At 37.7% G+C, this 25,565-nt stretch overlaps 1 protein-coding gene and 1 long non-coding RNA gene across 4 annotated transcripts; both read left to right on the forward strand.

Annotated features, from left to right (window-relative positions):
• The first annotated feature begins 1,391 nt into the window (after positions 1-1,391).
• Positions 1,392-3,503, forward strand: LOC146705285 (uncharacterized). Of its 2 annotated transcripts, XR_014921324.1 has the most exons (4): positions 1,392-1,463; positions 1,556-1,631; positions 2,526-2,554; positions 2,985-3,503. It is a non-coding gene; the product is annotated as an uncharacterized LOC146705285 (long non-coding RNA). The 2 variants fall into 2 exon arrangements; XR_014921323.1 differs by having other exon boundaries at positions 1,421-1,631.
• Positions 3,504-5,629: 2,126 nt separating this feature from the next.
• Positions 5,630-14,393, forward strand: LOC146705286 (uncharacterized). Of its 2 annotated transcripts, XR_014921325.1 has the most exons (4): positions 5,630-11,101; positions 12,646-12,762; positions 12,879-12,982; positions 13,087-14,393. XR_014921325.1 is itself a non-coding variant. In XM_085462935.1 (2 exons), exons 1-2 carry the CDS (start codon positions 5,933-5,935, stop codon positions 12,649-12,651), a joined length of 5,175 nt encoding a protein of 1,724 aa, XP_085319061.1. In that variant the 5' UTR covers positions 5,630-5,932; the 3' UTR covers positions 12,652-12,872. The 2 variants fall into 2 exon arrangements, 1 of the variants encoding a protein (XP_085319061.1); XM_085462935.1 differs by lacking the exons at positions 12,879-12,982; positions 13,087-14,393 and having other exon boundaries at positions 12,646-12,872.
• Positions 14,394-25,565: the final 11,172 nt, after the last annotated feature.

Below are 25,565 nucleotides of genomic sequence, written 5' to 3' on the forward strand. Positions count from 1 at the left end.
CCTAGGTGTTATGGTTCTTTCGTAAATGTCACCAATGCACAGCCTCCTCCCTCGAACTCTTCCATAGACTCTAATGTTAAAATGGCTCAGAAGGTTGGTTTGAAAATCAGAAGAGCATGGTGTCTTTCCACTGTCACCACGTCCATATAATAAACTCCACAGGCATGAAAACTGAGAATTCGGTAGACTAGACATTGCTGTCACTCACGGTGAAAGAATTTTGTCAATACGACTTTTACTTTTCATATGGGAACGATTTGTTTCAGCCTGACTTTTCTGTTCATTTTAAGCAGCAAAAGTGAGGTGCATGTCTGTGTCCGTGTGTATGGAGCCCTTGGGTGTGGTCACTATAGCAACCAGGCTCACACCTGCCTGCTTAACGAGCTCTCTCTCTCACTCTGCCAAGATTCATCTTAAACACTTCTCTTTCAACTGCTGCTGTGTCCACAGTGTTAAAGCCATCATTTTACCCTCAAAACGTCGCCATCGTTGTTCTTTTTCCAACATCTTGTCTTTCAAAGCTCAGAGATGTAAACTTTTTAAACTGTGTGGGTCCAAGTGGAGGGATCACATTTTAGTCATTCAGTGATTCAAAGAATATGACCTTTTAATATTCTTTCAGATGTTTTCTGACTCTAAATGTTCTTTTCTCATTTCTTAGGTTTTTCTAATTTACAATTAAAACATTTTCAGCTTTTTTCCAACTTCTTCTGTGTAACCTTCAGCTTTTAGCAGTTCAGCACTGTTGTTTTCAGGTTAAATTCAGGTTGTTTTTTTTGTTTTTTTATCTCATTCAAAATTTTTAACTCAAAATTCAGCAATTAATTCATTTCAGTCCACATGTCTGTGTCCGTGTGTATGGAGCCCTTGGGTGCGGTCACTATAGCAACCAGGCTCACACCTGCCTGCTTAACGAGCTCTGTCTCTCACTCTGCCAAGATTAAATCAAAAATGTGTGTTACATCTAAGCAGTTGTAGTAAGATTAACTTTTTCAATAGGTACAATAAGACAGGTTTGACAGGCTTTTGCCACAGATTAACAGTATGTCAGTAGTTAATATAGGCTAACTGAATAGAGCCCTGAATTATTGCCCTGTTAAATTCAAGTTGATTGTGTATTGGTGGACTTGTCTTCTCCACACAGGTTTTTCATACCTCGGCAGTTTTAGTCAGTTGATGACTTTAAAATAATCTTTTCTGACTGGATAATTAAAGCTCACAGCATCTACCTGTCTGTAGTGTATTTTCCCACATTTTAAATAATCGAATCTCATTTAATGTCTCTGTTTTTAGTCTGTATAGTTAATCTCCCCACGAATACGCTCAAAGTAGTCTTAAAATAAAATCCACAAAACAGTTCAAGATGACATACTTTTTATTTGCTAATTTAATGCCAGTTGCCCTCTTTCCTGAGTATAAGCGAATGAGTGACATAAAGAGAAAAAGTACCAATTTGTATGCTGGTGAGTCTTGTGTATTTTTTTCTCTGTCTCTCTATGACAGAGAAATATATATGCTCATTATTGATGTTCAAACTGATGCTCAAATTTCCAAGCACCACCTGAACGCCTCATCAGTCTTTAACTAATCACTGCACCAACTGCCGTCATTCCGCTTTGCTCTCTGCTGTGGTAAGTACAATACACTCAGTACAGCACTGTTTTAGTTTTATGATGGTAAAAATACATGTTTGACATTTAAACTCACATATCAAGTCTTTTTAAAGTTCAACAGAGTTCAAAGAATAAAGAAAGCAAAAAAAGAATAACCTTTGCTACCATTTATATAGGTTTATGACTTTTGCTGTTAGCAGCAGTGCTAACGCTAGCTTCAATGCTAATGCTAGCTATAGTGCTAACACTAGCCTTAGCAGTTGTTAACTGACAAAAAGAATATTCTTGTGATATTCCTGTGATATTTATTGGCAGTCAGTGAGACAAAAGTAACAAATGAGATTTATTATTGCCATTGTGCCTCAGTTTTAACAGTAAGAGTACTTTATGACTTTTGCTGTTAGTAGCAGTGCTAATGCTAGCTTCGATGCTAATGCTAGCATCAATGCTAACGCTAGCTATAGTGCCAACACTAGCCTTAGCAGTTTTTAACTGACAAAAAGAATATTCCTGTGATATTCCTGTGATATTTATTGGCGGTCAGTGAGACAAAAGTAACAAATGAGCTTTATTATTGCCATTGTGCCTCAGTTTTAACAGTAAGAGTGCTAGTTCTACCAGCAGTGCTAACACTAACTGAAGTGCTAACGCTAGCAGGAATGCTAGCGTTAGCAGCGATGCTAAGGCTAGTAACAGTCTAACAGTAGCCTTATATAAGTACTTAAATAAATACTTCAGTTAATTAGTTTGAATTATAAAATGGCTGCTGTATCAGCTGGTGTGCTATATTACTCTATAATTACCCTGCTGACTATAAGTTCAGTGTATCATGTCGTGTGGGCTTTGTTTTTTTGTTAGTCTGATAACACTGTACAGACAACTAACATGTTATTTCTTGTCTTACACTTTCAGGAACTTGACTCACATCTGTGCTTTGCCTGGTAGGTGTGCACATACTGTTAGAGAAGTACACCAAAATTTAAAAAAAAGAGTCTGACTAATATAAGCTTTAAAGTGATGGGTTCAAACTTTGTGCTAGACCTTTTAAACAAATTTTTATAATAAATACACATAAGTTCAGCTTAACAATTGGGCTAAAATATTTTTTTCGTACATTTTTGCACATTACATGTGATTAGTTAACAATTCACTCAATCATATTTGTATTTAAAAATATTATTGCTGAATTTAATTAAATATTTATTCTTTTAAAAAGTGCCAAATTGTGCAACTTTTTGCACATGGCAGCCGACAACAGTTTAGCTTGAATATTTGTTTTGTCCTTTTTCAGTAGTCACAATTAGTTCATACAATTACCATGTGATATAATTTTATTAAAATTATTTTTTTTTTCTTGTTTTTTGTTCACAGTGTGCAGAAGAAGAACAAGGACCAGATCTCCAGTCTTCTATCTCACATCCCAACCCCCCAACCCCTCTATCTTCTGTCCTACTCCACCTGTTGTCTCTGCCTTCTTTCCATCTGTATTTCACTCTGTGGTTTGTGAGAAATTTTGCCAAACCAAGAATCTTATTGCGGTTTGATTTAAAGCCGTGTCTCTCCTGCTCTGTCTGTTCTCTCTGCTAAATTTTCTCTCTACCTGTTTTTCACTCTTTGGCTTGCTGCTGAAAAATGCACAAGCCAATAAAACAATAAAGAGTGCATATTTTGCCTCAACCTGAGAACAAACTGAACAAACAAAGAAAACTCTGCGGTTTGATTTAAAGCCGTGTCTCTCCTGCTCTGTCTGTTCTCTCTGCTAAATTTTCTCTCTACCTGTTTTTCACTCTTGGCTTGCTGCTGAAAAATGCCAAGCCATTAAAGCAATAAAGAGTGCATATTGCCTCTACCTGAGAACAAACTGAACAAATAAAGAAAACTCTAATTCACGGTTTGATTGTGATTTCCCAGCCGTGTTTCTCCTGCTCTGTCTGTTCTCTCTTCTAAATTTTCTCTCTAGCTGTTTTTCACTTTGCGCTTGCTGCTAAGTTGTGCCAAGCCAATAAAGAGAGTGCATATTATTCTCTCGACTGACAAACTGTCAAACAAACAAAGACATCTGTTTCTGAGAAATAAAAACCGAAATATAAAGACAAAGAAAACATCTCCTGCTCTGTGCCACTCTTATTTTATAAACATATTTTCTAAAGACTAAGAGAAACACTTGTGTAAAAATGCCAAGGAAGCAGAAAAAGTCACAAGCGGCAAAACAACGCTGGAAGACGTTCCATGAGTTTCATGAAGTACCAACATGTGAACAAGCTGAGTGTGATTTTCCTCAGAGCTCTGCAGAAGACTTTGTGTCTGCAAAGACCAATGCTGATGGTGTCAAACAGGCAGGTCAACATGTTCCTGCACATGTACAACAGGTATCCTATGCAGATGCTGTAAAGATTGGATTGCAGCATGAATTTAATGATCATCAGGTAAACCATAGAGACCAACCTGAGGTGTCAAGTGCCCCACAGGTGGGTTATGCTGATATTGTAAAAAGAGGCCGTCACAGTGATGTGGCAGGACCATCTCATGCAGAAAGAGTGAACTTTGAAAACCAGCCCTCTGTTACACATATCTGTGCATCTCACAGCCAGGCTCATCCCAAATATGGAGACTCCAGAAACAAGCAGTGCACATGTAACTCACTCACATTTCTTGCTTTCCTTCATGAGAATGATAACATGACTACAGCTGACCTTAATCTGGTCTTGGATAAAGGTGATGTGATGTACAAAGAGGCCAAGAAAAGATTTCCTAAAAATATTCATTTGGCAACCGATGAGCTGCCAGACAAAGTTGATGCTCGCTGGTCTATGTATGATGTCGACATGACACAGCCTTCCCGGTATGGGACATTTGAAGAACCTCCAGAGGAAGCAGTAGATACCTTTCTCAGCTTAGAAGCAGGACTGAGCTGCCTGTTGTCAGATGTTCAGTATGCCTTATTGATTATGAGTGGATTGTGTATCGCAGTGTTCAGATCCACATCAGGCAAATATGGTTTCTTTGATCCACACTCTAGAACACCCAGTGGTCTTCCTCTACTACTACAGTCACGTAATCGTGGTACAGCAGTGATGCTGAAATTCACACTCCTCAGTGACATGATTAAGAGACTCCAAGATTCTTATGAAATGATGGAGATATCACCCTCTTGTAACTATGAACTGAAGCCTGTGCAGTTCTACAGTATGAGCACAGTCAACCTGAGTGATACTATCACAGACACAGTCTGCAGACCAACAGCTGCCACTGCTGTGGCACCTACTCACTCTGATACAACTGTTGATGAAGCAAACTCCTCTTCTCCAAGGAGAAACACAACCACTGATCTTACTGAGATCTCTCCAATGTCTGTTTGTACACCACTGGAGAAACAACAAGAAGTCCGTATGACTCAGTTCACATCACACGAAGCTCCTCAAAATGAATTTACTTTTATAACTACCAAAGAACTATCGAGTGACTTTAATTTCCTTCCATCAAATGATGTTTTTTCCTGTCAGTCAAGGACTGCAATAAAAAATGGTGCTAACTGTGATCTTTCTGATACAGTTATACAAAAAATCTATAAACTGACAAAAGTTAATAAACAGCAAAGGCGCAAAATGAAAAGAAGATTAATGGCATCAGACAAACCAAGAAATCAGAGAAAAGAAAACCAAAAAAGGAAAGAACGACAAAAGTACGCTTCAAATAAAGATTACAAAGAAAAGAAGAAATCTTCTACAAGCGAGGCATATAAAAACAATCCTGAAGTTAGACAGAAACATCAACAATATATTAAAAGACGCTACTGTGAGAACGATGAATTCAGAAAGAAACAACAACAATATATTAAAAGACGCTACTGTGAGAACGATGAATTCAGAAAGAAACAACAACAATATATTAAAAGACGCTACTGTGAGAACAATGAATTCAGAAAGAAACAACAACAATATATTAAAAGACGCTACTGTGAGAACGATGAATTCAGAAAGAAACAACAACAATATATTAAAAGACGCTACTGTGAGAACGATGAATTCAGAAAGAAACAACAACAATATATTAAAAGACGCTACTGTGAGAACGATGAATTCAGAAAGAAACAACAACAATATATTAAAAGACGCTACTGTGAGAACGATGAATTCAGAAAGAAACAACAACAATATATTAAAAGACGCTACTGTGACAATGCTGAATTTAGACAAAAACAAAAAAACTATATCACTAAAAGGTATCAAGAGAGCCCAGATTTCAGAGAGAGACAGAGATCTCGAGTGACTCAGCGTTATGCACGTGATAACGCATTCAGAGTAAGACACAGACAACTAATGAAACAACTAATGCGAGACAGGTATCAAAGTAATCTTGCCTTCAGGATTATGCACAATATGAGATGTGCAATGAAAATAAAAAGGAAATACAGATGGGTGAACAGACAAACCCAAGAGAGTGACAACAGTGTGATCAACGAGGCCATATCTGTGTTCAAATCACAAATCAAAGCTGGACCATCATACCCATGTACTGTATGTTTCAAGGCTTCATTTCCAAACCAAGTACGACCCTGCAGAAGGTCAAATTATGTCAAAAACCCACATGTAGTTACAACATGTTTGACAGGAAAGTTTGTTCATGTTTGTGATGAAAACTGCAGAAATGAGCAGTGCAAAGTGCCTGATGAGAGAAAGAGAGAGTGGATATGTCACACCTGCCACGATCATCTTAAAAATGGATCCATGCCAGCACTTGCTGTTGCCAATAAGTTGGATCTTGCTGATATTCCAGCTGAACTTTCTGATCTCAACATACTGGAGAGACATCTCATAGCCAAGTGCATACCATTTGCCAAGATCATTCCTCTTCCCAAAGGCAGACAAAGAGCAATTAGAGGAAATGTGGTCTGTGTCCCATCAGAGGTACAGGAAACTGTTGAAACACTACCTCGATTGAGAATTAATTCTCAGGTGATCAGAGTGAAACTGAAGAGACGCTTGTCTTACAAAGGTCATCAGCTGTTTCAGACTGTAAGCTGGTCTAAACTTGTGCAAGCACTGCATAAACTCAAGCAGATTCATCCACAGTATAAGGATGTGAGCATCAGAGATGATGCTGAGCTGTGTGATCCAACTCTTCCTGATGAAGATGATGAGGATGATGATGATGAAAACATGAATGAGGACGATTATGATGAGGCTGATTTAATGGAAATTGACAGCTGTGAGAAAAATGCACTGAGTGAAGCACAAAATATAAATGAACAGGACATTGACATGTTACCCTGTGATGGTGAACAATCGCATGAACAGATGAGAGATGATTCAGAGCAAGCAGATGGACTGACTAATGGTGGTTTTGCACTCGAGTCCTGTTTGCAGCCCCCTGATGTGGCTGAGGAGATATTATGTTTCAGTGAAGGAATCTACTCTGTTGCTCCTGCAGAGAGAAACAATCCAATAAGTTTTTTCAAAACACCTAAACTGGAGGCCATGGCCTTCCCTGTGCAGTTTCCTACAGGCCAAAACACACTTGATGAAAGAAGGCTGATCAAAGTATCCCCCAGTGGGTATTTCAAATCAAGACTTTTCTGCATTGATGATCGTTTTGCCAAAGACACAAACTATTTATTCTTTGCACAGTTTGTGACTGAAATACACTTGGCTACATCCAGCATGACAGTACAGTTAAGGAAGGCAAAGCCTCTGACCAGAGATGGTAGAAAAATAACCTCAGGCATGTTACAAGATAAACATGAGGTGGAGAAACTGGTGCGAAATAAAGATGCAGTGAGATTCATGCAGCCTCTGAGAGGAACCCCAGCCTATTGGGAGAAAACAACAAGAGATCTTTTTGCCATGATCAGACAGTTGGGAACTCCCACGTTCTTTTGCACATTTTCAGCTGCTGAAATGCGCTGGCCTGAAGTGATCGAGGCAATAACAAGGCAGCAAGGTGAACAAGTGAATTTTGAAGGACTCGACTGGTCAGCAAAGTGTGACATCCTGAGAAGCAATCCTGTCACAACAATGCGCATGTTTGACAAGAGAGTTGAAGCATTATTCAGAGATTTACTCTTATCTCCCGCAGAGCCACTTGGCAAAGTCATTGACTACTTTTACAGAGTTGAGTTTCAGCACAGAGGAAGCCCACACATACACTGCCTCCTGTGGGTAGAAGGTGCTCCTGTGTTTGAGGAGGATGATGAGCAAACTGTTCTTGATTTTATAAACAAATACATCACAGCTCAGCTGCCTGATCCACATAAACAACCTGAACTGTACAAAAAAGTAACAGAAGTGCAAAAACACAGTAAGAACCACACAAAGACGTGCTTTAGGAGTTTAAGCTCCGGGTGCCGTTTTGGTTTTCCCAAACCACCCTGCAATGAGACAATGATCACAAGACCCAGTGAGGATGATGCACTGGAAGTAGAAACGGCAAAGAACAAGCTCAGACCACTGAACCAGCTGCTGAATGAACCTGAAACTGCTTCCATGAGTTTAGAGCAGCTCTTGGAAAGATGCAAGTTGACACATGCAGAATATGAGAGATACCTGAATAAAATGAACATGAGGAGTACGATCATACTAAAGCGTGATCCAAAAGACTCTTGGATAAACGGCTATAATCCACATCTGCTTGAAGCCTGGAACAGTAATATCGACATAAGCTTTGTTTTAGATGCTTTTGGTGCTGCAAATTATTTAATGAAATATATATCAAAAAAAGAGGGCGGGCTATCTGAGTACCTGAAAACTGTCATTGAGAACTCCCATAAGGACAGTGTAAATGAGTGCGATGAAATGAGAGCCGTCATGCAGGCATATTCAAAGAAGCGAGAGATCAGTGCACAGGAGTGTGTTGCTCGTGCATGTGGTCTTCACATGAAGCAATGCTCACGTGCTGTAATATTCATTCCAACTGATGATAATCCTGTGAAAATGAGTCGTCCCCTGTCAGTTCTGGACAACACAACACCTGAGTCTTCCAATGTTTGGATGACATCTTTGAATGACAAATACAAAGCCAGACCTGAAACACCAGAGTATGAGGAGATGTGCATGGCAGACTTTGCTGCTACTTGCAGGATTGTCTATGGCCAACAGAAAAAAGGTAAAGATGTTTTGCCCCTTCTCAATGAGATGGGGTTTGTGCAAAGGCGCAAAAACAATAAGCCTGCTATCATCAGATTTCACCGCTGCTCACAAGAAAAACATCCAGAGCAATATTACGGAAGACTGCTTAAACTGTACCTTCCTCATCGTTCAGACCACGAACTGAAAACACCATCGTTGCCAACCTATCAGGCTTTCTATGGTGCTGGCTGTGTACAGCTACCAGGTACTGACCATCTTGAGTACGTGCAACACATTGTCAAAAGAAACAGAGAAAAATATGAGAAAAACAGTGAGGAGATCGAGAGCGCTGTTGAGGAATATGAGCAGAACAGAGGTGTGACTGACGAATGGTGTAATCTGGCACCTGAATCAGATCTCGTAAGGTTGCCACTTGTCGAACAAGAAAGAGAGCGAGACAATGAAAATGAACAGGAAGATGTGCCCGACTACAGCCGTCAGGCTGATGCTTCAACAGAAGTCAGAGCCATCAGGGAACCCCCTGCTATTGATCCCACATTGTTACGTCAGATGTTTCAAAATCTGAATAAGAAGCAAGCCTGCATATTTTATGCAGTTAGAGACTGGTGCATTAAAAGAGTCTGTGCTCTAAATCCAGAGCAGTTTTTCTTTTATATTAATGGTGGTGCTGGAACAGGAAAATCACATCTTATCAAATGCATCTACTCAGAAGCATCTAAGATACTGAGCAAAGTGCCCAGATATGCAGACGACGTTGACATATCAAAACCCACTGTCCTGTTAACTGCTTTCACTGGGACTGCAGCTTTTAACATTTCTGGAACAACACTGCATTCTCTTCTCAAGCTGCCGAGAAGCTTAAAACCTCCCATTCAGGGACTTGGCAATCAGCTGGATGAAGTCAGATCAGAACTTTTGAATGCTGAAATAATCGTCATTGACGAAGTGTCTATGGTGTCAAGACATCTGTTTGCATATGTAGATGCAAGACTCAAACAGATCAAAGGGACTCGGAGACCCTTTGGAGGCATGTCAGTCATTGCTGTCGGAGACTTCTATCAGCTACCCCCAGTGCGACAGTCTAAACCTCTCTGTGTGCACGACCCGTCTGAGATCGACCTGTGGCGGGAGCATTTTCAGATGATCACTCTGACTGAGATTATGCGTCAGAAAGATGATGTTGTCTTTGCAGAGATGCTGAACAGAATTCGTGTGAAAGGAAAGTTGGATGAGCTTTGCGAAGCAGATAGAAATTTGTTGTCACAGGCCATAACTGAACCAGCCCATTGTCCAACTGATGCGTTGCACATTTTTGCAACTAATAAAGAAGTGGATGCACACAACTCTGCAACACTGGCTCTGCTCCACACTCATATCATTGACATCCATGCAGATGATTATAGAAAAGATCCTAGAACTGGCAGAATGGCACTTCAAGACAGACCATTGAAAGGAGGTAAAAACGAGTTACCAGACACACTGAAAGTTGCAGAAGGAGCTCGTGTCATGCTCACCAGAAACATTGACATACAAAATGGTTTGGTTAATGGAGCTTTTGGAAAACTACTTAGAGTAGTTCACTCTGAAAACGACCAACACATCATCAAGCTTGGACTTAAAATGGATAATGAGACATCTGGAAAGAATAACCGCACACCAGCAGACGACATGGTGTACATTGAGAGAGCAGAGGAGAATCTGAAGCAGAAAGGAGTGGTACGAAGACAGTTCCCAGTGAAGCTGGCCTTTGCATGTACAATACATAAGGTACAGGGTATGACAACTACATCAGCTGTTGTCTCTCTTAAGAGCATTTTTGAGCCCGGCATGGCCTACGTAGCTGTCAGTAGAGTGACGTCTCTCAGTGGACTGTATCTTCTTGATATGGAGGAGAAAAAAATATTCACCAACCCAGAAATCACTGCAGCGCTTGAGAACATGAGACAAGCCAACCTTGATGACATGATGCCTCTTCTACACGTGAGGCAAACACTGAGCAGGTCAGAGGTTTTCACCATTGTTCATCATAATACAGAGGGACTGCCAGCTCACGTTAATGACATCAAAAGTCACCATGAATTGTGTCTAGCAGATGTTTTGTGCCTAACAGAAACACACCTGCGGGGCTCTTTTGTCGCAGAGAGTCTCCACTTGGAAAATTACAATTTGTTCAAACGCAACAGACACCTGTCCTACACAAACTTTCCCCAGATGGCTAACAGAAGTGGTGGTGGAGTTGCTGTTTATGTGAAAAGTGACATTCAAGTGCATGAAAAACAGTACATCCATAATGTAACTGACCTTGAATTTCTGGCTTTAAAGGTTGAAGCACCAGTCAGTGCTCTGATTGCAGTTGTGTACAGACCTCCAGACTACACTCTGAGGCCATTCCTGAAAAACCTGGTAAGCCTATTAGACTCATTGGAGATCATGGACTGTCATCCCATCATAGTTTGTGGTGATTTTAATGAGAATGTTTTATCCAGTGCAAACAAACCAATCCTGGAGCTGTTTGAGTCTAGGGGATACGCACAGGTCATCACTGCCCCTACCACAGAGAAGAACACACTGCTTGACCTAATTTTCATTTCTCAGTCAGATCGATGTCTCCATTCTGGAGTCATGAAGACATACCATAGTTACCATGACCCAGTATACTGTGTATTGTCCTGTGATGATTCATGATCTAGATCTTTGAATACAGTAAGTAATTTCTATATTTTTGAATGACTTAAGAAAGTAGAGCGATATTTAAAAGTTGACGCCCTGCATTGCAGTATAATGGTTGAATTGTTTACATAAAATACAATTACATGAATTAAGTAATGATATCAGTAAAAGATGACAATTTTATTTATTACAGAAAATCTAAAATTCACTAACAGTAACCTATAAATGTCAGAAAAATCAAATATAGCAGTTTGAAACGAACAGTGTAGGCATATCCTCTCTGCAGCCAGGCTTCAACATCCTGCCAGGCTGCCCCAGTCTCACTGTGGCTGGGAGGGAGGGAGGGTGGACCAGAGGATTGCCTACACAACACATAAATGTTCAACAGCTTCTTCATTGTTTCTGAGAGAACAATAATGACTAAAGGTTGCTTTTTAAAAAAACAAACAAACAAACAAACAAACAAACAAACAAACAAACCTAATTACAGCAATAATGACAGTTAAGCCACTTTATGTGTGCCTCTATTTTGAAATACTATTTACAAAAATGTTATTATTTTGGTTTGTTATAAACTTTAAACTTTTTCAAAAGTATACGATTATATTTTTGGACAAATCTTTCGATGAAACATACATTTTTATGAGCTTTTATCATGTTTCGGCCAGTGCAATCATCAGGGTGGGTCTGGGTTGATAACTGCACATTTCTGGCCAGAAATGTTTCAGCAGTGTTACATAAGTAGTACATATGTAACACTTGCTTTCTGTTACCAGCTGATACCCTACATTTGTATAGACATTGGATGGTGTGAGGTTGGGGAGTTGAGTGGGGGGGGGGTTACGGTGGGAGCTGAGGGGGGGGTGTTAGGTTTCCTTTTTTCTTTTTCTTTTTTAAGAGAGACACAGTCCTCCTGTGTCTTCTCCAAGCTTCACATGTAAGATCCAACAGTGTGAAGCACATAGCAGCTAGAAACTGTAATGCCACAGATCAGAGAGGCTTCATCATCACCATCTTCATCGCCGTACGATCAGAGCGTGAGACTTCACATCTGGAGCACAGGAGACATTCTGTGATAAGTCTTCCTTCTAGCTTGTCCCACAAGCAGTCGGTGAGATTTACTCACAACAAAAAGGGTTAATGACATAATTTCCATGAAAACATGTATTCATTCTTTGTAAAGTGTTTAAATTGTGTTTTCACTTGACCTTAGGAGTGTTAGAGTGTATTGTAATGTCTGTACTCAGGTGTTTCCCTCTGTGATCCATCCCCATCAGAGCTGAGACACTCAGGACTGAACAGACTGCACAGTTTCTGTGACCGAGCCTCCAAAACACCTTCTTTGAAACCACTCATGATAGAAGGGCTTCATATTTGCAGCAGCACTACTACAGGTATTCAGTTTATTACAGGATGTGTTTGTTTCTTAGGACCAGCTCTGAGTGCACACTACCTAACATATACACCTTTCTGTTCATTACAAACCAACTACTCTGGATCATATGGCCAGTTGGCAGGAATGTTGCTGCAGGAAAACATCCCTGGAGATCACCATCATTGTCAGACTGACTGTGCCTCCTCTGTGCAGTGTCAAGATCCTCTCTAAATGAGTGTGTAAGTTAACATTTTCATTATTTTATTCCCTTTGACAAGACAAGTATCACTGATATTTACATTTACAACTACATATGTTCCCGTTTTCTGCTCTTCTTTTAAAGTCCTCAGCTATCCTGCTTCTGTGCTGCTTGCCACACATCAAACACTGGCCGGATGACAGGGAGGATCCACTCTGAAGTCACTGGACATGATGAGGATCATATGGGACTTCATAGTTTCACAGAAACATTGTGCTCTGTGATTACAGGTTTTAAATGGACATAATGACTGCCTCTCTCTGATCAACAGGCTAAAGGATTGTTTTCATTGTTAGTGCTCTGTACAATGTATGCTTATTTAATATTTCATCACAGAGCAAACCTTTATTTATTTAACATTTTTTTATTTTGTTTTAATGTTGAATTAACTGTGGGGATTTTTTTAAGTGGGCACTTGGGATGTCATATGACCAGAAATGTGGTAACTGGAATTCAACAGTATGGAAGAAAAAATCTGCTGAGAACGAAACACATACAAAAACCCCCAAGAAAATTCAAATTCATTCCATGTAATCCAATCTAAAACATTTTAAACTGCTGAACAGCAACACAAACAGTGTTAAAAAACAGTGTTAACAGAATGATTATGATGATTTTGTACCAAAGTTTCAGGTCACATGGCACACCTAGTGTGTAGTGTGGGGTATCAGCTGGTAAGTATAGGTTTTTTCATATTTGTGTCCTTAGAGTTCAGATAGATAAAGCCTTGTGTATAATAATTAGTCATAACCACAACTCAAAGTCAGGGACTAACTAAATTTGGGACTTTGTGTCTGAGCCCAGGTTAAAACAATGTGTAAAAAAGCATTTAGTGGCATGGCTGAACAATGCTGTAAACTATTGATACTTATTTATCCATGTTCACAAAAAGGACTAATGTGTTTATTTGATTATTTGCATGTGTTAAACTGTGTCACCACCTTAGGCTTTCATTTGAGTTTACTCACAAATCTCTATACAGTTCTCTTTTACCACTGTGTGGACTCTGTTTACATTAAAACATAAAAAAGAATGAGTAATAAAGAGATGTGTAGACAGATCAGAAGATTAAGTAGACCGATAGAAACAGCTGTTCAGCCATGTTCTAAGAAACCAACACAATTTAAAGGTTCAGGATTGTGGTTTTAAAAGTTGAATTTTCATGTATTTCATATGTTGCTCATTATTTTTTATTTAGTTATTTAATTTAGTTATTTTTCTTTATTCTACCAGTCCTTTTCAGAAAGAAGCTGTAAAATATGACTTAAGATTTTTATGTTATTTTCTATGACATACAAAACAAATTGATGTATGTAATACTATTAAACATGATATACACATGTGTATATGTCTGAAAAACATTATGCTGTATATTAAAGTTTGTATTTTCTGCAGAATGTTTGTTCATCTTTTAAGTTCATTTCAATTAGAAGAATATGAACTTTTAATATTCATTCAGAGGTTTTCTGACTCTAAATTTTCTTTTGTCATTACTCATCTTTTTATTATTTACATTTTAAACATGCTTAGCTTTTTCCAACTTCTTCTGTGTGAACATCAGCTTTCAAAGGTTCTGCACTTTTATTTTCAGGTTAAAAATTCTGTATTTTCCAGCTCATTCAGATTTTTAACTTAACATTCAGCAATTAATTCATTTCAGTGCATACATTCAGATTCAAGCATTCACACTGCAGTTTCTTCAGAAAATGCACTTTCTAGTTATATTTTATCTATTCCGTACGTTTTTTGTACTCCTACTCCTTCAAAACCGTTCAACTTAGAAAAACCATTCAAACACCGTTAGATTCCTATTCTTTTGGACATGACTGCTTCTACTTTTCTCATTTTTAACATTTATATTTTTAATTTTATTCAACTTTATTCAACAAAAATTTCCCATGTATTTCAATGGGGAGACCCTTCAAATTCTCATTCAACTTACTCATTTTTAAACTCCTACTACTTCCACATACGTTGACATAGAGCCACCATTCAAACTTTAAAACGAAGACAAGACATTCAACTATTGAACTTGTATTTATCTTTTCAATATCTATTATACTTTTTCTTCAGTTCCAGTTTAAGTTTCATGATGTTTTTTCACCCGTTTCAGAGTTTATAATGGGTGTGTATGGGACGGAATGTTGGGGCTAGAGTGAGACAGCTCAACTGCTAGAGTGAGAGGAGCAAAAAAATTAATCTTAAAATCTTTTTTAAAACTGCTGCTGTGTCCGCAGCGTTTGCTCTACAGGTATGATTTTACCCTCAAAACGTAGCCATGGCTGTCCTCTTTCATCCAATGTGTTTACTATTGTACTAGGTGTTATGGTTCTTTCATAAATGTCACCAATGCACAGCCTCCTCCCTCCAACTCTTCCATAGACTCTAATGTTAAAATGGCTCAGAAGGTTCGTTTGAAAATCAGAAGAGCATGGTGTCTTTACACTGTCACCACGTCCATATAATAAACTCCACAGGCATGAAAACTGAGAATTTGGTAGACTAGACATGGCTGTCGCTCACGGTGAAAGAATTTTGTCTGTACGACTTTTACTTTTCATTTGGGAACGATTTGTTTCGGCCTGACTTTTCTGTTCATTTTAAGCAGCAAAAGTGAGGCGCATGTCTGTGTACGTGTGTATGGAGCCATTGGGTGCGGTCACTATAGCAACCAGGCTCACACCTGCCTGCTTAACGAGCTCTGCCTGCCACTGTACCAAGATTCATCTTAAGCACTTCTCTTTCAACTGCTGCTGTGTCCACAGTGTTACAGCCATCATTTTACCCTCAAATTGTCGCCATTATTGTTCTCTTTCCAACACCATATCTTTCAAAGCTCAGGCATTTAAACTTTTTAAACTGTGTGGATCAAAGTGGAGGGATCACATTTGAGTCATTCAGTGATTCAAAGAATATGACCTTTTAATATTCATTCAGATGTTTTCTGACTCTAAATGTTCTTTTCTCATTTCTTAGGGTTTTCTAATTTACATTTAAAACATTTTCAGTTTTTTTCCAACTCCTTCTTCTGTGTAACCTTCAGCTTTTAGCAGTTCAGCACCTTTGTTTTCAGGTTAAATTCGTTTTTTTTTTTTGTTTTTTTTTAATCTCATTCAATATTTTTAACTCAAAATTCAGCAATTAATTCATTTCAGTGCATACATTCAGATTCAAGCATTCACACTGCAGTTTCTTCAGAAAATGCACTTTCTAGTTAGTGTGAATGCTTGAAAAGCATTCACAGTATTGTTATTCGAATCTTTATTATTATTATTATTATTATATATTCCGTACGTTTTTTGGCATCTAACTCCTTCAAAACCGTTCAACTTAGAAAAACCATTCAAACACCGTTAGATTCCTATTCTTTTGGACAACACTGCTTCTAAATTTCATATTTTTAACATTTATATTTTTAATTTTATTCAACTTTATTCAACAAAAATTTATAATGTATTTCAATGGGGAGACCCTTCAAATCCTCATTCAACTTACTCATTTTTAAACTCTTACTACTTCCACATACATTGACATAGAGCCACCATTCAAACTTTAAAACGAAGACAAGACATTCAACTATTCAACTTGTATTTATCTTTTCAATATCTATTATACTTTTTCTTCAGTTCCAGTTTAAGTTTCATGATGTTTTTTCACCCGTTTCAGAGTTTATAATGGGTGTGTATGGGACGGAATGTTGGGGCTAGAGTGAGGCAGCTCAACTGCTAGAGTGAGAGGAGCAAAAAAATTAATCTTAAAATCTTTTTTAAAACTGCTGCTGTGTCCGCAGCGTTTGCTCTACAGGTATGATTTTACCCTCAAAACGTAGCCATGGCTGTCCTCTTTCATCCAATGTGTTTACTATTGTACTAGATGTTATGGTTCTTTCATAAATGTCACCAATGCACAGCCTCCTCCCTCCAACTCTTCCATAGACTCTAATGTTAAAATGGCTCAGAAGGTTCGTTTGAAAATCAGAAGAGCATGGTGTCTTTCCACTGTCACCACGTCCATATAATAAGCTCCACAGGCATGAAAACTGAGAATTAGGTAGACTAGACATTGCTGTCGCTCACGGTGAAAGAATTTTGTCAATACGACCTATACTTTTCATTTGGGAGCGATTTGTTTCGGCCTGACTTTTCTGTTCATTTTAAGCAGCAAAAGTGAGGCGCATGTCTGTGTGCGTGTGTATGGAGCCATTGGGTGCGGTCACTATAGCAACCAGGCTCACACCTGCCTGCTTAACGAGCTCTGCCTGCCACTGTACCAAGATTCATCTTAAGCACTTCTCTTTCAACTGCTGCTGTGTCCACAGTGTTACAGCCATCATTTTACCCTCAAAACGTTGTTCTCTTTCCAACATCTTGTCTTTCAAAGCTCAGAGATGTAAACTTTTTAAACTGTGTGGGTCCAAGTGGAGGGATCACATTTTAGTCATTCAGTGATTCAAAGAATATGACCTTTTAATATTCATTCAGATGTTTTCTGACTCTAAATGTTCTTTTCTCATTTCTTAGGGTTTTCTAATTTACATTTAAAACATTTTCAGTTTTTTTCCAACTCCTTCTTCTGTGTAACCTTCAGCTTTTAGCAGTTCAGCACCTTTGTTTTCAGGTTAAATTCGTTTTTTTTTTTTGTTTTTTTTTAATCTCATTCAATATTTTTAACTCAAAATTCAGCAATTAATTCATTTCAGTGCATACATTCAGATTCAAGCATTCACACTGCAGTTTCTTCAGAAAATGCACTTTCTAGTTATTATTATTATTATATTTTATCTATTCCGTACGTTTTTTGTAATCCTACTCCTTCAAAACCGTTCAACTTAGAAAAACCATTCAAACACCGTTAGATTCCTATTCTTTTTGACAACACTGCTTCTATTTTTCATATTTTTAACATTTATATTTTTAATTTTATTCAACTTTATTCAACAAAAATTTATAATGTATTTCAATGGGGAGACCCTTCAAATCCTCATTCAACTTACTCATTTTTAAACTCTTACTACTTCCACATACATTGACATAGAGCCACCATTCAAACTTTAAAACGAAGACAAGACATTCAACTATTCAACTTGTATTTATCTTTTCAATATCTATTATACTTTTTCTTCAGTTCCAGTTTAAGTTTCATGATGTTTTTTCACCCGTTTCAGAGTTTATAATGGGTGTGTATGGGACGGAATGTTGGGGCTAGAGTGAGGCAGCTCAACTGCTAGAGTGAGAGGAGCAAAAAAATTAATCTTAAAATCTTTTTTAAAACTGCTGCTGTGTCCGCAGCGTTTGCTCTACAGGTATGATTTTACCCTCAAAACGTAGCCATCGCTGTCCTCTTTCATCCAATGTGTTTACTATTGTCCTAGGTGTTATGGTTCTTTCGTAAATGTCACCAATGCACAGCCTCCTCCCTCCAACTCTTCCATAGACTCTAATGTTAAAACGGCTCAGAAGGTTGGTTTGAAAATCAGAAGAGCATGGTGTTTTTACACTGTCACCACGTCCATATAATAAACTCCACAGGCATGAAAACTGAGAATTAGGTAGACTAGACATTGCTGCCGCTCACGGTGAAAGAATTTCGTCAATACGACCTATACTTTTCATTTGGGAACGATTTGTTTCGGCCTGACTTTTCTGTTCATTTTAAGCAGCAAAAGTGAGGCGCATGTCTGTGTACGTGTGTATGGAGCCATTGGGTGCGGTCACTATAGCAACCAGGCTCACACCTGCCTGCTTAACGAGCTCTGCCTGCCACTGTACCAAGATTCATCTTAAGCACTTCTCTTTCAACTGCTGCTGTGTCCACAGTGTTACAGCCATCATTTTACTCTCAAATTGTCGCCATTATTGTTCTCTTTCCAACATCTTGTCTTTCAAAGCTCAGAGATGTAAACTTTTTAAACTGTGTGGATCCAAGCGGAGGGATCACATTTTAGTCATTCAGTGATTCAAAGAATATGAACTTTTAATATTCATTCAGATGTTTTCTGACTCTAAATGTTCTCTTCTCATTTCTTAGGGTTTTCTAATTTACAATTAAAACATTTTCAACTTTTTTCCAACTTCTTCTTCTGTCTAACCTTCAGCTTTTAGCAGTTCAGCACTTTTGTTTTCAGGTTAAATTCGGACTTTTTTTTTTTTTATCTCATTCAATATTTTTAACTTAAATTCAGCAATTAATTCATTTCAGTGCATACATTCAGATTCAAGCATTCACACTGCAGTTTCTTCAGAAAATGCACTTTCTAGTTATTATTAGTGTGAATGCTTGAAAAGCATTCACAGTATTGTTCTTCTAATCTTTATTATTCCATTTTATTATTATCTATTCCGTACGTTTTTTGAAAGCCTACTCCTTCAAAACCGTTCAACTTAGAAAAACCATTCAAACACCATTAGATTCCTATTCTTTTGGACATGATTGCTTGTATTTTTCTCATTTTTAACATTTATATTTTTAATTTTATTCAACTTTATTCAACAAAAATTTCCCATGTATTTCAATGGGGAGACCCTTCAAATTCTCATTCAACTTACTCATTTTTAAACTCTTACTACTTCAACATACGTTCACATAGAGCCACCATTCAAACTTTAAAACGAAGACAAGACATTCAACTATTCAACTTGTATTTATCTTTTCAATATCTATTATACTTTTTCTTCAGTTCCAGTTTAAGTTTCATGATGTTTTTTCACCCGTTTCAGAGTTTATAATGGGTGTGTATGGGACGGAATGTTGGGGCTAGAGTGAGGCAGCTCAACTGCTAGAGTGAGAGGAGCAAAAAAAATAATCTTAAAATCTTTTTTAAAACTGCTGCTGTGTCCGCAGCGTTTGCTCTACAGGTATGATTTTACCCTCAAAACGTAGCCATGGCTGTCCTCTTTCATCCAATGTGTTTACTATTGTACTAGGTGTTGTGGTTCTTTCATAAATGTCACCAATGCACAGCCTCCTCCCTCCAACTCTTCCATAGACTCTAATGTTAAAATGGCTCAGAAGGTTCGTTTGAAAATCAGAAGAGCATGGTGTCTTTCCACTGTCACCACGTCCATATAATAAACTCCACAGACATGAAAACTGAGAATTTGGTAGACTAGACATTGCTGTCGCTCACAGTGAAAGAATTTTGTCAATACGACTTTTACTTTTCATTTGGGAACGATTTGTTTCGGCCTGACTTTTCTGTTCATTTTAAGCAGCAAAAGTGAGGTGCATGTCTGTGTGCGTGTGTATGGAGCCATTGGGTGCGGTCACTATAGCAACCAGGCTCACACCTGCCTGCTTAACGAGCTCTGCCTGCCACTCTGCCAAGATTCATCTTAAACACTTCTCTTTCAACTGCTGCTGTGTCCACAGTGTTAAAGCCATCATTTTACCCTCAAAACGTCGCCATCGTTGTTCTTTTTCCAACATCTTGTCTTTCAAAGCTCAGAGATGTAAACTTTTTAAACTGTGTGGGTCCAAGTGGAGGGATCACATTTTAGTCATTCAGTGATTCAAAGAATATGACCTTTTAATATTCTTTCAGATGTTTTCTGACTCTAAATGTTCTTTTCTCATTTCTTAGGCTTTTCTAATTTACAATTAAAACATTTTCAGCTTTTTTCCAACTTCTTCTTCTGTGTAACCTTCAGCTTTTAGCAGTTCAGCACTTTTGTTTTCAGGTTAAATTCGTGTTTTTTTTTTGTTTTTTTTTAATCTCATTCAATATTTTTAACTCAAAATTCAGCAATTAATTCATTTCAGTGCATACATTCAGATTCAAGCATTCACACTGCAGTTTCTTCAGAAAATGCACTTTCTAGTTATATTTTATTTTTCCGTACGTTTTTTGAAAGCCTACTCCTTCAAAACCGTTCAACTTAGAAAAACCATTCAAACACCATTAGATTCCTATTCTTTTGGACAACATTGCTTCTATTTTTCTCATTTTTAACATTTATATTTTTAATTTTATTCAACTTTATTCAACAAAAATTTCCCATGTATTTCAATGGGGAGACCCTTCAAATTCTCATTCAACTTACTCATTTTTAAACTCTTACTACTTCCACATACATTGACATAGAGCCACCATTCAAACTTTAAAACGAAGACAAGACATTCAACTATTCAACTTGTATTTATCTTTTCAATATCTATTATACTTTTTCTTCAGTTCCAGTTTAAGTTTCATGATGTTTTTTCACCCGTTTCAAAGTTTATAATGGGTGTGTATGGGACGGAATGTTGGGGCTAGAGTGAGGCAGCTCAACTGCTAGAGTGAGAGGAGCAAAAAAATTAATCTTAAAATCTTTTTTAAAACTGCTGCTGTGTCCGCAGCGCTTGCTCTACAGGTATGATTTTACCCTCAAAACGTAGCCATGGCTGTCCTCTTTCATCCAATGTGTTTACTATTGTCCTAGGTGTTATGGTTCTTTCATAAATGTCACCAATGCACAGCCTCCTCCCTCCAACTCTTCCATAGACTCTAATGTTAAAATGGCTCAGAAGGTTCGTTTGAAAATCAGAAGAGCATGGTGTCTTTACACTGTCACCACGTCCATATAATAAGCTCCACAGGCATGAAAACTGAGAATTAGGTAGACTAGACATGGCTGTCGCTCACGGTGAAAGAATTTTGTCAATACGACTTTTACTTTTCATTTGGGAACGATTTGTTTCGGCCTGACTTTTCTGTTCATTTTAAGCAGCAAAAGTGAGGCGCATGTCTGTGTACGTGTGTATGGAGCCATTGGGTGCGGTCACTATAGCAACCAGGCTCACACCTGCCTGCTTAACGAGCTCTCTCTGCCACTCTGCCAAGATTCATCTTAAACACTTCTCTTTCAACTGCTGCTGTGTCCACAGTGTTAAAGCCATCATTTTACCCTCAAAACGTCGCCATCGTTGTTCTCTTTCCAACATCTTGTCTTTCAAAGCTCAGACATTTAAACTTTTTAAACTGTGTGGATCCAAGTGGAGGGATCACATTTTAGTCATTCAGTGATTCAAAGAATATGACCTTTTAATATTCTTTCAGATGTTTTCTGACTCTAAATGTTCTTTTCTCATTTCTTAGGTTTTTCTAATTTGCAATTAAAACATTTTCAGCTTTTTTCCAACTTCTTCTTCTGTGTAACCTTCAGCTTTTAGCAGTTCAGCACTTTTGTTTTCAGGTTAAATTCGGGTTTTTTTTTTAAATCTCATTCAAAATTTTTAACTTAAATTCAGTAATTATTTCATTTCAATGCATACATTCAGATTCAAGCATTCACACTGCAGTTTCTTCAGAAAATGCACTTTCTAGTTTTATTTCTTTTTCAGGATTCTTGTTCTGATTATTGCTTTTTTTTAAAATCTTTTTAATCTGTGTATGTAATTAGTGTGAATGCTTGAAAAGCATTCACAGTATTGTTATTCTAATCTTTATTAGTGTGAATGCTTGAAAAGCATTCACAGTATTGTTCTTCTAATCTTTATTGTGTGGATGCTTTAAGCATCCACACTATTGAGTTCCTGTTTCTCTTTATTCTTTATTATTATTATTCTAGTTGCTTCCGTACACTTTTCGCCGTTTAACTACTTCCACAATTTTTGTGCTATTTTCACCGTTCAAACTTTAAACTATTCAGCTATTTTTGCTAATTCCTGCTACGATTTTTGCTATTTTTAACTATTATACTTTTTAAAATATTAAGCTTTTTTCCTTTAATTTGTCCCATTGAAATGAATGGGAAACTTCTGCAATTCTGCTAAATTTTGCCTGTTTTTGAAACTTAACTACTTCCTCATATTTTCACCTAGAACAACCATTCAAATTTTAAAATGTTCACAAATTATTTGGCTATTCAGGTATGATTCAGCTTTTTCAAATCTTCTACTGTTTTACTTTTATGCCTCTTAAAGTTTTGAGTTGCAAAATTGTGATTTTTCACAAAATACATGTGTTGTTATGGTTGCTATGCTCTTGGCTTCCAGTGTGCCACTGAAGGTTTTGCAATTTTCACTTCATGTCCGAACAACTTCCTGCTACTTGCTCAATTTTCACTCAACTTCCACAAATTATACATCAAAACGTAGGTATTTTTGCTGGCTTTCAGAAAATGTCACCATCATTGTTGTGGGATTTATAGAATTTTTGCAAATCTCCTCAGACTAACACAAGGTCAGAAAACTCTCCATATAAAGTGAATGGAGAGCTTGTTCAAAATCACCGCTGGATTTCTGTAATGAGAGGCATATTCGAATCGTCATATCTCCTTAACGAAGCAAAGTTAAGACATGAGGCTTGTCCCCGAATATCTTCAGACACCCCTGACGCTCACAATTCAAGAATTTCTTTCTCACCTATTACCGTTCTGAAATGAGTTGGACTTGTTTGAGGGTAGGAAATTCGTCCTTCGCTCAGATTTCTTCAGATTTCAAACTGTGGAAATGAACCACTTTTTTCTCTCGTCATAACTTTTTGTTGGATTTCCACAGAGACCTGAAAATTTCCATGATTGTTCACCAAAGCCTGCTGTCTCTTACGGTGAAAGAATGATATCGATACTCCAAATAGATTTCGAGTTAGAAAGCGTTGTTTGAGGGCAAGTCAAGGCAGTTTTTGCTTCGCTCTACTCAGTTATGGTGCATTACAAGTCAAATATCTTTAATAATTCATATTTTAATGATAAATTGTAAACACTGGAAGATTCCCCCATCTCTTCTGAACAAAACGGTGTAAGAATGACCGCTCTAGCCCCTACGGTTTGGAAATTATGGTCATTTGTTTGAGGGGAGTCCTCACTATGAGAAATAGGCTGCAATAATCCTGTGCCTCTCTCTGCTGCGTGTGTAAAAAGATGCACCTGTTTTGGCGGGAAAACGTAAACAGCCACTCTGATTGGTGGATTTAAATTCGGCAGCTCTCTCCCTCTGTGTGTGTGTGTGTGTGTGTGTGTGTGTGTGTGTGTGTGTGTGTGTTTAGTGGGAGAGAGAGGACCCTGCCCTTATTTGGCAGCATGTCATTGTAGGATTTAAATTGAATATAGGTAGACTGGTTGACTGGATTAGAGCCTGTGTTTGTGTGTCCCTCTGTGCATTTGTGTTTCAATAAGTTATTACTATTCTGCTAAATCATAGTATTTCTGGTACTTTTAGGTACTTGTGCTAAATACAGTATTTCTGCTAAATCATACTATTTCTGCTTTTCATAGGATTTATGCCTAATATAGTATTTCTGCTAAATTATAGTATTTCTGCTTTTTATAGGATTTGTGCCTAACATAGTATTTCTGCTAAATTATAGTATTTCTGCTTTTTATAGGATTTGTGCTTAACATAGTATTTCTGCTAAATTATAGTATTTCTGCTTTTTATACTATTTGTTCTAAATTATAGTATTTCTGCTTTTTATAGGATTTGTGCTTAATATAGTATTTCTGCTAAATTATAGTATTTCTGCTTTTTATAGTATTTGTGCTAAAACATAGTATTTCTACTAAATGTAGTATTTATGCTTAATCATAGTATTTCTATATATTTCTGCCAGGTCCCCAGGCAGCCAATCCTCTGTGAGGACTGAGAAATTCAAATTTTCAAATCAGGGCCTGCACGGCTTCCCAGCCAATCATATATGTGTCCTGAGGCATTCAAATTTGCATATTGGGGCCTTCATGGCTTCTAAGCCAGCCAATCATATCTGAGTGCTGAGGAATTCAAATCCACAAATCAGGGCCTGCACGGCTTCCCAGCCAGCCAATCATATATGTGGTCTCAGGCATTCATATTTGCATATTGGGGAATTCGTTGCTTCTAAGTCAACAAGTCATCCATGTCATATATCTCTAAAAATTCACATTTTAATGATAAATTGTTAACACTGGAAGATTCCCCCATCTCTTCTGAACAAAACGGTGTAAGAATGACCGCTCTAGCCCCTACGGTTTGGGAATTATGGTCATTTGTTTGAGGGGAGTCGTCATTATGAGAAATAGACTGCAATGATCCTGTGTCTCTCTGTGCTGCGTGTGTAAAAAGGATGCACCTGTTTTGGAGGGAAAGAGTGCACAGGCTCTCTGATTGGTGGATTCAAATTCAGCAGCTCCCAGGCTGACCTAGAAACTCACTTTTCTCTCCCTGTGTGTGTGTGTGTGTGTGTGTGTGTGTGTGTGTGTGTGTGTGTGACAGAGAGAGAGAGAGAGAGAGAGAAAGGCTTTTAATGGGATGATCTCATTCTAAGATTCAAATTCAATATATTTAGACTGGTTGACTGAATTGGATCTTGTGTGTGTGTCTCTCTGTGCATGTGTGTTTTCTTATGTGTACATATTTGTGATTGTGTGGCTGTTATAGATTTTTTTGCTGATTTTTTTCATTTAACAAGTATAGTTGAGGGACCTTCAGCATGTTCATCATTTTTTCAGCTGTCCATTTTTGCTTTTCCAATTTTTCTATTTAAGTTATTACTATTGTGCTAAATCATACTATTTCTGCTATTTTATAAGATTTGTGCTAAATACCGTATTTCTGCCAAATATAGTATTTCTGATTAATTATAGTTTTTTCTACCAAATCATAGTACAGTA

This window comes from Copadichromis virginalis, linkage group LG7, assembly GCF_057382275.1.
Source record: "Copadichromis virginalis isolate Kocher_CV1m ecotype Utaka linkage group LG7, C_Virginalis_male_GT1.1, whole genome shotgun sequence".
In the NCBI taxonomy this organism is placed as follows: domain Eukaryota; kingdom Metazoa; phylum Chordata; class Actinopteri; order Cichliformes; family Cichlidae; genus Copadichromis; species Copadichromis virginalis.